This window comes from Myotis lucifugus, unplaced genomic scaffold (assembly GCF_000147115.1).
Source record: "Myotis lucifugus unplaced genomic scaffold, Myoluc2.0 scaffold_129, whole genome shotgun sequence".
Lineage (NCBI taxonomy): Eukaryota > Metazoa > Chordata > Mammalia > Chiroptera > Vespertilionidae > Myotis > Myotis lucifugus.
In genome coordinates, this window is record NW_005871177.1 from 1704556 (window position 1) to 1720487 (window position 15932).

Sequence of the window (15932 nt, forward strand, 5' to 3'; positions counted from 1 at the left end):
ATCTGTTGATAAGTAAATATTTAAATAACTAGAAGCCCAGCGTGCAAAATGGGCAGCCCCACCCCCCCACGCTGGTCTTTGGTCGTTATGGCAATGGGGCCTTAGGCCTTTTATAATATAGATAACTAAATAAGAATCACAGATATATTTTTATTGCATTGTTTACAAGCAAGGTAAGATTTATTTTTCCTCATCTTTACCTTTTCCATCACTTACTACTTATTATGTCAGTTATACTGTTTTCCAATAAAAATGCAATAATGCAGTCATATCTATGAATCTGCTTGAACAGAAACGCGAATGAGAATATTATACGTATGAGTGTGCCTCATACTTGGGTAGCAAGATAAAGTGGAGCTTTAACTTCTCATTTGGTAAATATTTTAAAAGCCCAAGAATGACTATTCACCAAAATTATGCATTTGTCAGCTTTTCACTATATCACATCATAAAAGTTTTATTAGCAACTACCACTCTGTATGACATTACAAACTAGGAAATGCCTCCAGATGGTGTGTGTAAATGAAATCATACAATCTTCATCCTAAACAGCCCTACAGAACCCAGCATTTCATCATGAAGGTGAACAGACAGAGAGGCAGAGTGCTGAAGGCGCTGAGGCGAATGAAACAGCAAAGGAAGAAAAAGAGAATGAATCAGGCACGGAGACCAAGCACAGCCTGGCCGAGGTTGACGGTGGGAGTTTTGAGGACCAGTACGATGACTTGTATATGTTCATTCCTGGCGATAATGCAGAAATCAGCTCACAAGAACCACTCATGGATGACAGACCACCTCTTCCCCCACCTCGACCTGTAGTTGCTACCCTGCAACTGGATAAACCTCCCTTCACATTACAAGGTAAATTCAAGGTTAAAAAACACACACACTTTGACAGACTTACATAGCATATAAAGCAGTAGCAAATCCATACAGAGGAGATCAGCTTCTAAAACTAAGAGCAATTTCACTCTGTTCTTTAACAGCTGGGGCCTAGAAATCAGGCCAGAGATACCTGTCACCAACCCTTTCTTCCTCCCTCCCTCCCTCTATTCCTTCTTTCCTTCCTTCCTTTCTTCTGGAACAGTCTCATTGCAAAGCTTTTAGTAAGTAAAATACAAATAAATAAAACAAGGAAATAGTCTGTAAACTCTTTCCCTGAAATAAACCTCAAGTAATATGGAAAAGTAAATGATAACTTTGCTTCTAAAAAATACTCTTCTAGCAAAAGAGAAAGGCTAAAGTAGCACAGATTTGAAAATGACCTTGGGCATTTCACTCAGTTGGTTGCTTCAAAGAAAGCAAGTGGCAGAAGGCTTATCACATTGCACTGAGCCCAGAGTCTAGGAACACCCTACACATACATGTATATTGCTTAAGTGGGGGAACAGTTAAATGACTGTGACCACATTGCTCCCAGATGCAGGATGAAGGTGTGTAATGGGGGAGGGAGGGGGTCAGGGCTATCAAGAAGAGCTTCCATGGTCACTGAAGAAAACAATAACCGAGAACACTACAGACCACTTTTCCATTTATAAAGAGCACATGTGTCTCTTTTTATCTTGACAACGAAGTTGCAAGGCAGCTATAACTTAGGATCCCCTCTCTGACTCAGATCCAAGAGCATAGAATCAGTACTTAGAATGTGTCCATTGCCTCTCTGAACAGGTTTCCTGGATTTGGGCCTTATTAGCCTGGAGTGTGCAACAGACTGACAAACTTCTATCTTCGCATTCACTCTTACAGTCGCTCATTTTCACTCACTTTATTGATCCCTATTGTATATTTGCTTTCCAAATTCAGCAAATGTTCTCACAAAGAAAATTTAATAAGGAAGATGAAAGAAATATCAAACCTCCATTTGTCACGGTATTTTAGTTGTTGAAGTCCTAGAAGGTTATAAAATATATGAGCACTATTTCAAAAAGTAAATTTTGAAGCTATGACATTTAATATTTGTGTTCTTGAAGGCCCTGTCTCTATGAAAGTTCAAATTGATCAACTTAACTTGTACTAAGGTCAGGCACTGTCTTTAGAGATGGAGACGACTGCTTAATGGAAAGTATGGAAAACCTCAGGGGCAGCTCCTCTGATCCATTCACTCGTTCAGCAGATATTATTGATTGCCTACCAAGTGCCAAGTTCATATAGACCATTAAGATAGATCAATGAAGTAGGTGTATCAATCTTGGGAGTTGGGGGGAGGGACATAGATCAGTAGTACACTGACATCAAAATTCTGGTAAATTTATATCATTTTAACAGATGTGAATAATTTCATATAAGTATTAAAATTAACTGTTAAGAGGCAAAGTTGTCTTCTATCAGGTTAAATTTCTCAAAGAAACTAATGTTAAATTGTAGTGTTTCCCAATGGAAATTTCTGCCTATGTTATGTTGGTTAGGAGTATTAAAACTACTCTGAACCGAGTATTCACAAAATAGCTAAGACCAGAAGTGTAATTTTGGCTAATATATTTTCTGAAAAGTACCAAATGTAAAAAGCAAAATAAAACAAAAACCCACACCTTTTATGTAAAATCTCTGTTTTTACATGTCATATACTGCTACTTTTAATCTCATCTTTTCATAAGGCTAATATTGGCAGTAAATGGAAAATAAAATACTAACATCTTTTTCTTAAAATACTTTGATTAAGGTTTGGGAAAGTAAGACTGGAAGCTTCCCCTTACTTTTTGGCTGGCAACTTTGTATGTGATCTTTGACTTTAGCTAGTGACACTTCAGGAATTGTCCTTTCAGAGTAGCTTCCATATGTCCTCCAGGTACCGTAAAAGAGAGGCCTCTTCATCAATGCCTATGCATCAAATTCTCCATGATGGATTTATGGACATATTCACTGTGGAAAACAATAATAGAGAACACTACAGACCACTTTTCAGTTTATAAAGAGCATGTGTGTCTCTTTCTATCTTTACAACAAGCTTGCAAGGCAGCTATAACTTAGGAGCCCTCTCTGACTCAGATCCAACAGCATAGAGTCTGTAATTAGAACAAGTCAAATACCTCTCAGAACAGATTTCCTGGGATTTTAGGGATTCTTTTTATTATACACTCTTGCCCCACTTACTTCAAAAATTGGAATTATTGTAATCTTTACTAATGTACAACCTGCATTGAGAAAGTGCAGGTCCCACTCTAATATGAAAAGTATGGTCTGATGCACTGGGAAATAAAAAGTAAAATGTATTACTTCTGGTGCAAGCCCAACTTTAGAAAGACTTGGTAAGGGAAGTGGGTGGAGAAACAAAGGTAACAGTTCAGGAAATCAGTTCTTAAAAGTGAGACAGTTGACACATTCCACTAAAAATAAAAGACTGTAAAAGTGTTTCCCACACACTGAATCTGGCTTCACCTGTGATGCTGTCAGTGAAACAGAGTCATGAAGTCAAAATCTCAATATTGTATTATTCTTAGGGGAAAGGCAAGTCATGGTTATTTTAAAGTTAGTTATAACCAAAGAACTTATATGTGTATATGCATAACCCATAGACACAGACAGTAGTGCAGTAAAGGCCTAGGGGTGGGGGAGCAGGGTGGAGAGGGTCAATGGGGAGAGAAAGCGAGACATCTGTAATACTTTCAACAATAAAAATACATTATTTTTAAAAGTTAGTGACAAGTGTTTTGGCCTGTATACTTCTGAAACAATCAAATCTAACACTACTGGAAAATGAACTTGGTCTCTCCTCATCTGCCTATTCCCCCCAAAATTGGTGAATCTTCCTATAATAATCTTCTCTTATTCTTCTCTACAACTCGTCTTTCTCTTTAGTTCCTAATTTTTTCCACTAAAACATCTGTCAGTTAACTTAATTTTTTTGGTCTGAGTTTCACCCAAGGGAAAGAATTATTGTCCTTTAGTTCACATGCCTGAATTTCCCAAAACCACATAGAAAAGTAATGATTTTTTTGTCAGTAACTGAAATCTTTTCCATTTTATTGTTTTCATTAATACTTTAAGCAAAACATTTGTCAAAGGGCATTTTTTAAAAATTCTCATTGGTCTGGCAGAGAGCCATCAAAATTATTTTCAACTTATTCATTAATCAAAGTATGATATCTTCATCTTCTAAGTAACTGCTACTAAAATATATAGTACATTTTCATAAAAATATGTAAAGATTTCACTAAGTATAAAAACCATCAAAGACTATTCATTCTTTTCATAAGAATTAATATTCAGGCCATTGATTTTCCAGGTCCTCTTTTAGGTCATAAGCCCTACTTTCATTTTGCTTTACCTAAGAATGAAGTTCATGTTGGCTTCAAGAGTTTGAAGGACAGTTTGTCATCATCAAAGTGAGACTTACCATAATAAACCAAATGAAAGTGCTTTTAGATATCCCACCTTGTTGTTTTCAGAGAAATTAAATTTTAGGCGGAATGCCCAGTGCAAAAATCTATGAGAAGTAATATTACTTCAAGTGAAAAAAAAATCTAAGAGTATTATACTTGAAAAGTTTTCAAAGCATTTGGATTTTGAGGCTTAATTTTATAACTCAATTTCCTGATACTAAATCATTCATAAACTATGTAAAAACCATTTATATTCTTATTTACTTTTTGAAAAAAATCCATGTCCTAAAGGAACTTTTTTCTTAACACAGTTAGCAATTACTAACTACAGGAGGATATGTCGATAAATTCCATGGTTCATTTTTCTCTTTTTCTGTGATTTAGGATAGAACATATAAATTATTGTGGGGGAAGTTCAGGCAAGTAAAAGATGAACATCAAAAACTATTGCATATAATTGAGGAGTAACCACCATCTACATATTTCATAAGCAGGGAAAATGTCGGAAGGCCCAATGGAAAGAAGTCAAAATTGGTGCGACCTCAGTGCAAAACGGGAAACAAGAGGTGAATCTGAAGGAGAGGAAGAAAAGACAGATGAAAAGGAGCAGGAGGAGGAGGAAGACCCATATACTTTTGCTGAGATTGATGACAGTGAATATGACATGATCCTGGCCAATTTAAGTACAAAGAAAAAAATTGGAGGTCGGTCTTTCATTATAAACAGACCTCCTGCTCCTACACCGCGACCCACAAATATCCCTCGGAAAGCAGAGACCACACCTTACATAGCTCAAGGTAATGCCTTTTGTTGTTTGTTTGTGTCTGTTTGGGCGTAGGATGGTCCTCTTTTTTTGATGGGATCTAAAATCCCAAAGAGAAAAAGTATATGTCCATGTCATGGGTGAGTTGCACTGGCCTATTTTAAAATTTAGAAACAATGAATAAAGAAAAGAATTAGTGAGCAGGGCTCTGGTTTCTAATTCTGCATTAAGAAGGGTAATTTTGACAAACCTTCCGAAGAACATGAAACCATAGCCTCTGTGAAGAAATTCTTTTTGACATTTCCATAATTCTAAAAGAGGGAAGCTCAACTCTGAATAATGTGCAACGTAAGAAAATAAAGTAGGTACTTTACTTTTTGCTCCTAATTCCATTTAAGATATACTAGGATCTCATATATGTAACCATAATTCCTCTGATAATTGCATTTCACCCCAATGAATATGATTCACTTCGTCTATCATAGAATTTCTACTTTATTTTAGATATCGGTGTTTCTTTCTCATTCATTAATCAGTTGTATCAAAACCCCAGGAGGAGTATTTACTGCACTCATTTACTAGAACTCTGGTTTGGTATATTCCATGAGTCCATAATGTCTAGGAGAGGACTTTTATTCCTCAGTGCAATGCATGCAAATGAATGTGTTGAGTGCCTTTTTGGGCTAAGATGCCATCCTAAGAACTGAGAATATGGAATAAAACAATGTCTCCATCTCAGGAGAGTTTCTAGGCAACAAATATGCAAATAATACAGAGTGCAGTGTGACCCTTTATTAGAGATTTTTGAACAAAATGTTTGGAATCTAAAAAAACGTTTGGGTGATAACTAAAGCTGAGAGGCAATACATTATACATTGAAATAATCCAAGTCAGATTATATATATATATATATATATATATATATATATATATATATATATATCTCCACACACCATATATCCACCCAAAAGAAACACAGTTACTTATCTGTGCTTAATAGGTTCAAAAGAAACCATTCTATTACTTAAGCTGTATGTATTGAGAAACTTGTATAAGAAAATTAAGACAGTGTGTATGTTATTTACCAGTGTATAATATACTTAGTTAACAGTTACCTGCTGCTGATAATGTTCAAGAAACTATTACAAAATAGGAAACGATGACAAATTTTTTAAATGTTTCAGCTAAAATTAAATGTGCTGGAACAATTATCTAGATTATTAAGGCAGGGGAGAAGCTGTAATGAGAAATTCTCAGATTGTCATAGTGACCTTGAGAATATTACTGGCTCTTTGACAAGGTTGCTATTTAGCAATGAATATTTTTAAAGCGAGAACATAGATGTAGCTTAATACAATGATTTGGTTATATTTTAGAAATCATTAAGGAGGTACATCATCTTCTCTGTCCTGAGCCTGGAGTTCTCTGGACCACAAGTATAGACTCTCCTGTTGTGTGGTTCTCCTCTTTGCACTTTATCTTCTCATCCTTCAATTGGCTGCCATAGTCTTATTTTCTATAAGCTCTTTCTTGTCCTCTGTTTCTTCTTTGGTGTACCATTCTTTTTTATTGGGGGGAGGGGTGCAGTATAATTCAAAAATTTGGTTGTTTTTTTTATTTCATTTTGCTTTTATTTTTAAATTTGGGGAATTTTTATTTTTCTTCAATTCTCATGTTGTCTTTATTATCTTCATTTGTTGCTTGTGTGGTCTGGAATGCTTAATATTTGATCAAATATCTGGCTATCTTAGCTACATTCTTTTTAAAAATATGTACTTTTATTGATTTCAGAGAGAAAGGGAGAGGGAGAGGGAGATAGAAACATCAATGATGAGAGAGAATCATTGATTAGCTGCCTCCTGCACTCGCCTACTGGGGATTAAGGCCGCAACCTAGGCATGTGACCAGAAACTGAACTGTGACCTTCTTATTCATAGGTAGATGCTCAACCACTGAGCCACTCTGGCCACACACACACACACACACACAAAGGAACTTTAAAGAATCTTAGAAATTTAAGAAAGTATAAAGGTTATTTATCTCATGTATTTGTAAGCCAAACACCCTTAAAACTTCATAGGAATTCTTTCTAATTCAAACCCACAATCTAATTTGTTCTCACAACATTTGTGTTATATGCAGAGAGGAACCAGTGTTATAATGTATAATTTAAAAAAATATATTTTTTTACATTTAAGTATATAAAAGGTAGTTTCCTCATCAGCCAATTCTTTCTTGAAGTTCTTTGCATTCCACAGGGTAAAAGTCACCAGATCTTCCCTCTTTTTTCTAGCTCACACAAATATATTAAATAGAATTGCCACTGAAGTGGTAGCAGAATGTAGGCACATCCAGGGTATGTTAATGTAGCCAAAGAAGAAGGGTGTGGAGTAGGGAAGGAAAGAAGAAAGCAGGATGCAGAATCCCAACTTACTCTTTCAGAAACTCAAGAAAATACTGGCAAAGGGACTAGGCAAACAAACCAGAGTCATACCGGAAAATCATGTTGGCTTTTGTGAGATAATTAAAAAAAAAAAAAAATATATATATATATATATATATATATATATATATATATATGTATATACTCAGTCTCATCCACACACACCAGGGGCCAGGTGCACGACATTTGTGCACTGGGGGCGGGGGAGGGCGTCCCTCAGCGTGGCCTGCACCCTTTTGCAGTCCAGGAGCCCTCGGGGGGGATGTCTGACTGATGGCTTAGCCACAGTCAGACATCCTTAGTGCTGCCATGGAGGTGGGTCACTGCGCTCACCAGCCATGAGCCTGGCTTCTGGCTGAGCAACGCTCCCCCTGTGGGAGCACACTGATCATGAGGGGGCAGCTCTTGCCTTGAGCATCTGCCCCCTGGTGGTCAGTGCACGTCATAGCGGCTGGTCATTCCATCATTTGGTCAATTAGCATATTACCCTTTTATTATATAGAATGCCTACCCCTGACACAGAGCTCCTAAAACCCTTGTAATTTCCTGAGTAATATGAGTGTCTTTTGTTCTAATGAGGCAACTCTGTGTGGGCTCCTGAATGAGGGGCTAGTAACTGGAAAAACCAAGCCATGATGAGAAGCTTGGAATTTCCAGCCCAACCTTCATTCTCTTGAGAAGGGAAAAGGGCTGAAAATGGAGTTAATGGTCAATCATGTCTAGGTGAAGAAGCCGCTATAAAATCCCAAAAGGAAGGGATTATGGGAGCTTCCAGGCTGGCAAACAGATCCATACACACCCATGGGGACAGCAACTCATGGACTTGGGACCCTCCCAGACCTCACCCTATGTATCTCTTCATCTGATTGTTCCTCTGTATCCTTTATCATATCCTGTAATCTATACTAATAAAGAGCTAATATGCTAATGGTCGGGACACCATAACACAGAACGACCAGGCCATTAGCATATTAGCTGGGGCGTTGCTCCAGAGACGGGGCGGAAGCGGGGAGGCGCCCAGAGGAGGTGGGACCATCCCATGCTGGGGAGGGTGGGGGTGAGAGCCCATAGCAACCCCCTCACTAGTCCTTTGCCACCCACCGCTCGCACTCAGAGCGCCCTGTGGCCCACCTGCCAGGGGAAGGAGCACAGCACAGCAGGCGGGAGGCTTCCATGTTTTCCTCTGGTGCCATGACGGGTTGGAGCCTGGAGAAGGCGGGACCAGCCCCAGGTGACTCAAGGGACTGAGGGCAGGGCTTGAAGTGGCCAAAGAAGGCCAGAGGGTTTGGGGGCTGGGCCAGGCACACTGGAGCTCTGCATGGACAGGTTTGGGTGTCAAGGCAGGGCGGCGCTGTGCGATGTCACACGCTGGGCTCCTAGTAAACATAGAAATGTAAGTAACTGTTTCCCTGAGTTGTGTGGAGAGGGGACCCACACAGTGTGGGACAAAGTTCTAGGACATTTACATATAGATAAGCATTCTAACTGCTTTCATATAGCATAACATATCAGAGAGAAGCTGGTTCCACCATCACCACCATCTACTACTTCCAAAAATGTAACATTAATGCACAATCAAATGCATGGATTATTTTACTTGAGAGCTATGTTTCTTATATTTTAAAATTCTATCCCTGTTATACTATACATAATTTTATGTTAACAACCACAAAAAAGTAATTCATTTTTTAATGTGAAGTTTTTGAAGTCTGCTTGCTTTCAGTTATTGTATTCGCCCACCTTTTTCTCCATATAATATTGAAAAGGATCAGGTTCATTAAGCTTCAAGAATATAGAGGAATTAACATGGCTTTACAGTGCTTCTTGGTGACAGCATTCTTGATTTAAGACAAATCAAGGAAAGAAAATGAGCACTTGCATAGTATAGATAAATTGGTGGTAAAACTATATTCATAAATCATGCAAAGAGGTGATTGCCTATTGGGGGAAATATTTTAACATCAAAGGACAATTTCCCATTTTTTCTCACATAATTAATCGAACCAAGATCCTTCATCAGAGTCCATGTTTCTGATTTGGAGTAGAATATAATTTCCCTTTCAATTTTCAATTGTTACTGAGTTGCCCTTGGCATTTTGCAGTGCAACAAAACTGTGTACGACCTTTTTGAGAGCCACTCAGCTACAAGGACCCCAAAATGTCAAGTACAACTCAGTTTCTCTTGGGAATTTTCCACTTGCAATTCACTTACACTTGAAATGGATCACATACAATGCAGTTGAAATGCAAACAGGAAAAAAAAACTTGCAGAATCTCTTAGGAAAAATCATGCATATCATTGTAAATGCAGAGGGGAATGGTCTTTGTCCTCACTAGTGAAGAAATATGGTCAAGTGGATAAAACTAGGCTGTAAGTCAGGTACCTTTGGTCCTGCTCTGGCTGGGTGACCTGGTCCAAACCATTCAGCTTCAGGATTTAGTATGAACATTACAGGTGCTCTTGGGCAGAGAAACCTTTATCATTATACTGGTAAGCCCATTGTCCTTGTCTTCCCCTGTGATTTTCTCTCTGCTTCTCTCCTTTCCCTGAAAGGGGGCTGGTGCAGCTCTTCAAAGGAGCAGATATTCAGACCTATGTGCACACTGTTTGTTAGAGGGTATCAAGCCTGCTTGTGTAACCCAGATGTGTTAATGTACTCTCTCCTCCTCACGGTGCCACATCACAGAGACATTGAATAAAACCTAAGAAGAGCTTTGCAGAGCATCTGTTAGAGTGTTGGCATAATAATGATGAACTTCTCTAGCCTCACCTTCCAGAAATTCAATGTCTTTATATTAGTGAAGGGTGGGGAAAGGCAGTATGCAACTGTGGTATGAATTGACATTAAAGGATTTGTATTTCCTATGAAAACAAATGCAAATATTATCAAGTGCTTAGATTTTCATTCAGCAGCAGACTGAACTCTGATATTTTTCTCCTAAACATGGCATTTCTAGTCTCTGTTAAAGATGTCTTTAGTAAGAAGCTTAATAGTCCGAGTAGTAGTTTTTAACTGGTGGTGATTTGCCTCCCAGAACACATTTGGCAATGTTTAAAGACATTCCCGGTTGTCCCGATGGGACAGTACTATCGGTATTTAGTGGATGGAGACCAGAGATGCCGCTAACCATCCTCCAATGCACATGACAGGCTCCACTGCAAAGAATTATCCAGTCCAAGATGTCACTGGTGCCGAGGTTGAGAAACCATGACTTGGGTTGTTCCCATTGTTAAGACAAAGTAAACAGTTTAATACTTGAGAGAACGGTCATCTGAAGATGAAATCATAGATGTGACAAACAGCTAGCTATCGACACAAATTTTCTTTATTCTCACTTTACATTTCCTGAATTCACAATAGTTTTCACCAGCACTTTTCATGCATGTGCCTCTTTTATTCTAATTTAAATATGTTCCCTTAGAGAAAAATAAGGTGCTCTGTGGGGCTGTCCCCCTGGGAAGCACCTCTGAGGACCTGGCAGCTGGTAGAGTGCAATTTATGAAGACTGTGAAGCCTGATGAAACTGAATTTGAATTATGACTTAGCCACTTAAAAGTTTTATAATTATGTTGAAGTTACATGATCTCGTTTTATTTGCTTAATATTAAAAAAAAAGAAATACCAGTACCTACTTCGGAGAGTTTTCATGAGAATTACAACTACATATGTATAGTAGAGGGCACGGAGTAGGATGCCGAAATGGTAGCCTCTATGCTGAAAGGTGTGCCGTAGTACAGAGGTGAGACAGGACCCGCCAATCTCCCCAGGTACTATGCCTTTTGCTTCTTCCATTGGGTTTCTTATCCCAAGACATCATCCTGCATGACTTTTCCAAATTATTAACTACCAATATTAAATATTACATAGAACAAGTAGGCACAGCCTTGTTCTGTATATAAGTTATTTTCAATCTGCATACATAGGAATTTTCTCCCTTAGAATCTTATCAACATAGCTAGTATTTAATGTTTGTTCAAAGTAAGCATGACCAGATTCAGATTCTACTGGTTGCTTCTCAGGATAGCAATATTTCCTAACACAGAAAAACAAAACACACAAACAAAAAAGCACTGAGAGAAATTACTTTTGGTGATTTCTAAGTATGAACCAAAAGGTGAACTCATCACAGTTTCTAGAGCAGTGGTTCTCAACCTTCCTAATGCCACGACCCTTTAATACAGTTCCTCATGTTGTGGTGACCCCCAACCATAAAATTATTTTCGTTGCTACTTCATAACTATAATTTTGCTACTGTTATGAATCGTAATGTAAATATCTGATATGCAGGATGTATTTTTTCATTGTTACAAATTGAACATAATTAAAGCATAGTGATTAATCACAAAAACAATATGTAATTATATATGCGCTTCCCGATGGTCTTAGGCAACCCCTGTGAAAGGGTCGTTCAACCCCCAAAGGGGTCGCGAACCACAGTTTGAGAACCGCTGTTCTAGAGCATTACAGTGACTTTCTAGCAACGCAAACCACTTCTCTTTGAAACAATAGGGAAAATTACTAAGGATGTCACTAGAGTAATATATACACTTACATCATTTTCTTATTGACTACAAATGGTCAAAAAGTAAACTCAAGCAATGTGTCAGAATGAAATCATATGGGAGGAGATGAACCCTCAGTCCAGTGCTATGCAAACAATACAGGTGGCCTGCCTCGTAACAAGAGGACTAAGACCTGCCTGCCCAGTGGTGTAGTGGAAACGTTCTAGAGTGGAAAGATTCTTATTTGCACTCTAAGGAGTAAATATGCAACAAAAACAGTTGGTACTCTACTCTTGTAAAAAATAAGGTCCTTAGAAGTAGAAAGAATACTTTATAGTGAGATTTCCTGGTTTGGGAAAGGATTTTTATGGAAACACTCTTATCAGACAAAGTTTCCATTATGAACTGAAAAAAAAGTAATGTTTTCTCCTTAGGAAACAAAAGCATCCATTTGTATTGCCATTGAATTAGAATGGCACAGAAAGAAAATGGCTTTCCAACTTTCCATTTCTACCAATCTCAACAGTAAACTATAATCATGTGGGTGAGTTCATATGTGTTGGTGGCTATTTGCAAATCCTCCAAAAAAAAAAAAAGCGGCTGAAATGACAATCTGTGGCTATGTCACCCATAGTGTACCTATTCAAATGTGGTAACCTGTGTTTGATAAATTTGTCCAAATTAATAACATGTAACTATTTGTCCAAATTAATAATATTGTAATTAATAACAATGAAATGGTGGTTTTTAAGCTGCCTGGAGTGCACAATTTATCTTAGTCAATTTGAGAAGAGACTATACCTCTATTCTGAGTTTCAGTTTGATTAGTAAGTATGACCACTTACAGGATTAGAACATTTTCTTCCCTGTCTTTGCTGGCCAAAGGGGTTGTTTATATTGTTTTCTTCCTTTCTTCCTTTTTGTAATTAGCTTTTTCAGGAGGAACAAGGTAGGAAGAGTAAGGCTACAAGGGCTGCATTTTGACCCTTGTCCTTTCTGAATATTTTAATCTCTGTCCTTCTCTGCAGTAGGCACTAATGACACATTTGGCCTTTGCTTAAATGAATACATCCAAATGGAGGACAGCATGGAAATTGTGACTGAGTCTTACTTACCTTTGTATCCTCAGGACTTAGCATAGCACTTAACTACAGAGTTAGCAACCTAATGGAAGTTTATTGAGTGAATAATAAACACACTGCTGCTACCTGTACAGTAGCATTCCCTGAGAACCCAGAATACAATACAGATCTGCATGTTTTATTTTACATCAAATCTCTAGTTTCAAGAATCAGCGATAGGCATTTAGTTCTAAACATTTCATTTCAGACTTCTAATGAGATGGAACATCAAGGGTTTTATCATTCATAATTCATATATTTAAAAATGCATTTAGCTATTGCACAGACTTTCCATTACCTTAGCTATTTAAAAATAATCCTATCTAATAAAGAGGGAATATGCTAATTGACCCTCATGCCATCGCAAAGATGGCGATGCCCACAGCCAATGAGAAGGGAATATGCTAATTGACTGCCCCGCCCTCAAAGACAGCAACACCCACAGCCAATAAGGAGGGAATATGCTAATTGACTGCCCCACCCTCAAAGATGGTGATGCCCACAGTCACAAGATGGCAGCACCCAGTCCCCTCAGCCCTGCAGCGGTGGTAGGTGCTTAGCAAGGCTGGGGAGTCCCCTGGTCCCCTCAGCCTCCCAGGGCCAGCCTGAGATGCAGGCAAGCCTTGGATGGCGGCTGCCCAGCCGCCCAGGGCTGCTCAAGGCTCAGGTAACCAGGGCCGACCAAGGCTTCCGCTGCCGGCAGTGGCAGCAGCAGAGATGTGATGGGAGTGTCACCTTCCCCTGATGGCCAGGTTGCCTCCCGCCCCTGAGGGCTCCCGGACTGTGAGAGGGGGCAGGCTGGGCTGAGGGACCCCCCCCCCCCATCCAGTGCATGAGTTTTCATGCACGGGGCCTCTAGTCTATAAAAGCCTAAGCAACCATTAGGACCAGCCGACCATCTGATAGCTATGACGCACACTGACCACAAGGGGGCAGACGCTCAATGCAGGAGCTGCCGAGCAACAGCAACTTTGTAGAGTGCCCTCTCGCACTCCGGGACCCCTCAGGGGATGTCAGACTGCTGGTTTTGGCCCGATCCCCACAGGCCAGGCCAACAGACCCGTGCACTGGGCCTCTAGTGCCAAATAAGCTTTGTCAGATTTTCTAAAAAGAGCAGTTCTGGAAGAGTCCTTTTGTTTTAAATAGGCTGCAAATGAGTTGATATGAAGACTGTTCTTTCAGAAGCAACCTGGAAAGACAAATAGTGCAAGTGAATTCATTATATTTCACCTTCTCTCCCTCCTCTGCTTTTCTGATAATTCTGCTCTGCTTAACATTTTGAATATTTTATACTATGCTAATTTTTTCCATTCAATGTCATTTCCATTTTAGAAAAAAAAACTTACAGAAGTCATTCTGCCAATATTTGAAATAAATGGGGGTGGTATTTGGGACATTTAAATTGTTTAAGATTATTTTGAATCTCAAGAATTGTTTAAATTTCTCTTGGACTTTCTTTTAATGTTTGAAAGCACTGACAACTACTAATAATGCATTAATTTTTCTTTCTTCTCAAATTTTAATTTTACGTAGGAAGAGAAAAATAAGATTTCACTGGTGCAGAGTCATCTAAGTTGACATATGTGATAATTGGCTTGATAGCATATTTGAACATTAATGCAATCAAATGTGGTCAAAAGCAGTATCTTCCAAGAATTCAAACACATAGGGACAGGATCATCTCCATATATTATAAAAAATTAACATTGGTCTGTGATCTAACTTTCTAGTTTTTCTATTGGGTTAAGCCCCCAGCCAAAATAATCTCTTCCTCAAAATGTGGTATTCTATTTAAATTTATACTCACTTAAGAACTTATTCAGGCACCATTTGGCCTGCAATGACTTGGAAAAAAGAATTGATAGGATCTGACTGAGGCCTTAAAGATCATCTCATCTAAACCCTAACTTTATTGGCAAGATAAATAATAAAGCCATTTTCCCATGTCACACATGTTGTTAATATTAAGACAAAACTACACTCCTTCCACTACGCCAAGCACATTAACATTCTGGTATACAGATTTTCTTTAAACAGACTCCCATCTTGCTCACCACAAATCTTGTAGTACAAAAATATGTACTTTTATGTATAACTCTGAATGACCCATAACCGAATGCTCAGTTCCCACCATATCATGGATTGTATTTTTATCTCTTATAACGGTGGTATGGATGAACATGGTAAATATAAAGTGTATAAAGCTTTTTAGAACAAAGGTCTCACTGGTGGAAGCAATTTAAAATGTTTCAGCTTATATTTACTATAAAAGAAAGATTTACAAATTCTGGAACATTACACCTATCTATTCCTTTCCTAAGGCTAATAAAGTTCATGTTTTTGATTTGCATGTTTGCATCAGTGATCATTTTGATGGGCTTGCTCTTTCTTCAGGAAACAAGTTAATGTAGGTCTTTTCCAAGATTACCTCATCTTCAAAAACACCTCCTGGTTTCACAGCAATGAGAAATTAGTGTGTTTGGCAATATGCTAATTACTAATTTGGTTTTTGTAAGGAAATGAGCTTGTCTATAGAGGGGGAAGAAAGCAACAGTTGTAATAAGTGCAGCTGGAGGGATTCAGGGGAGGTTTACAGGTAGAGAGGATCTTTGTACTGTGGGGTGGGACTTCCTGCACTTCTTATCTTTAAAAAGTTCTGTTATCAGTACTACTCAAAACATCCTACTTTCCCTCTGCAATTCTCCAACTCATCCCTATGTTTCAACAATAAACCCTGATAAAATCTCAACAATAAATAAGTATAATACTTGTAAGTTCTTAA

The 15932-nt window shown here is 38.4% G+C and overlaps 1 protein-coding gene across 1 annotated transcript in view; it reads left to right on the forward strand.

Annotated features, from left to right (window-relative positions):
• The window catches only part of BANK1 (B cell scaffold protein with ankyrin repeats 1), a 298633-nt gene that overhangs the window by 251420 nt on the left and 31281 nt on the right, over positions 1–15932 (forward strand). The window contains exons 9-10 of the mRNA XM_023758387.1: positions 553–861; positions 4814–5116. Of these exons, the coding sequence (XP_023614155.1) occupies positions 553–861; positions 4814–5116 (612 nt within the window). The remainder of the gene's footprint in view (positions 1–552; positions 862–4813; positions 5117–15932) is intronic.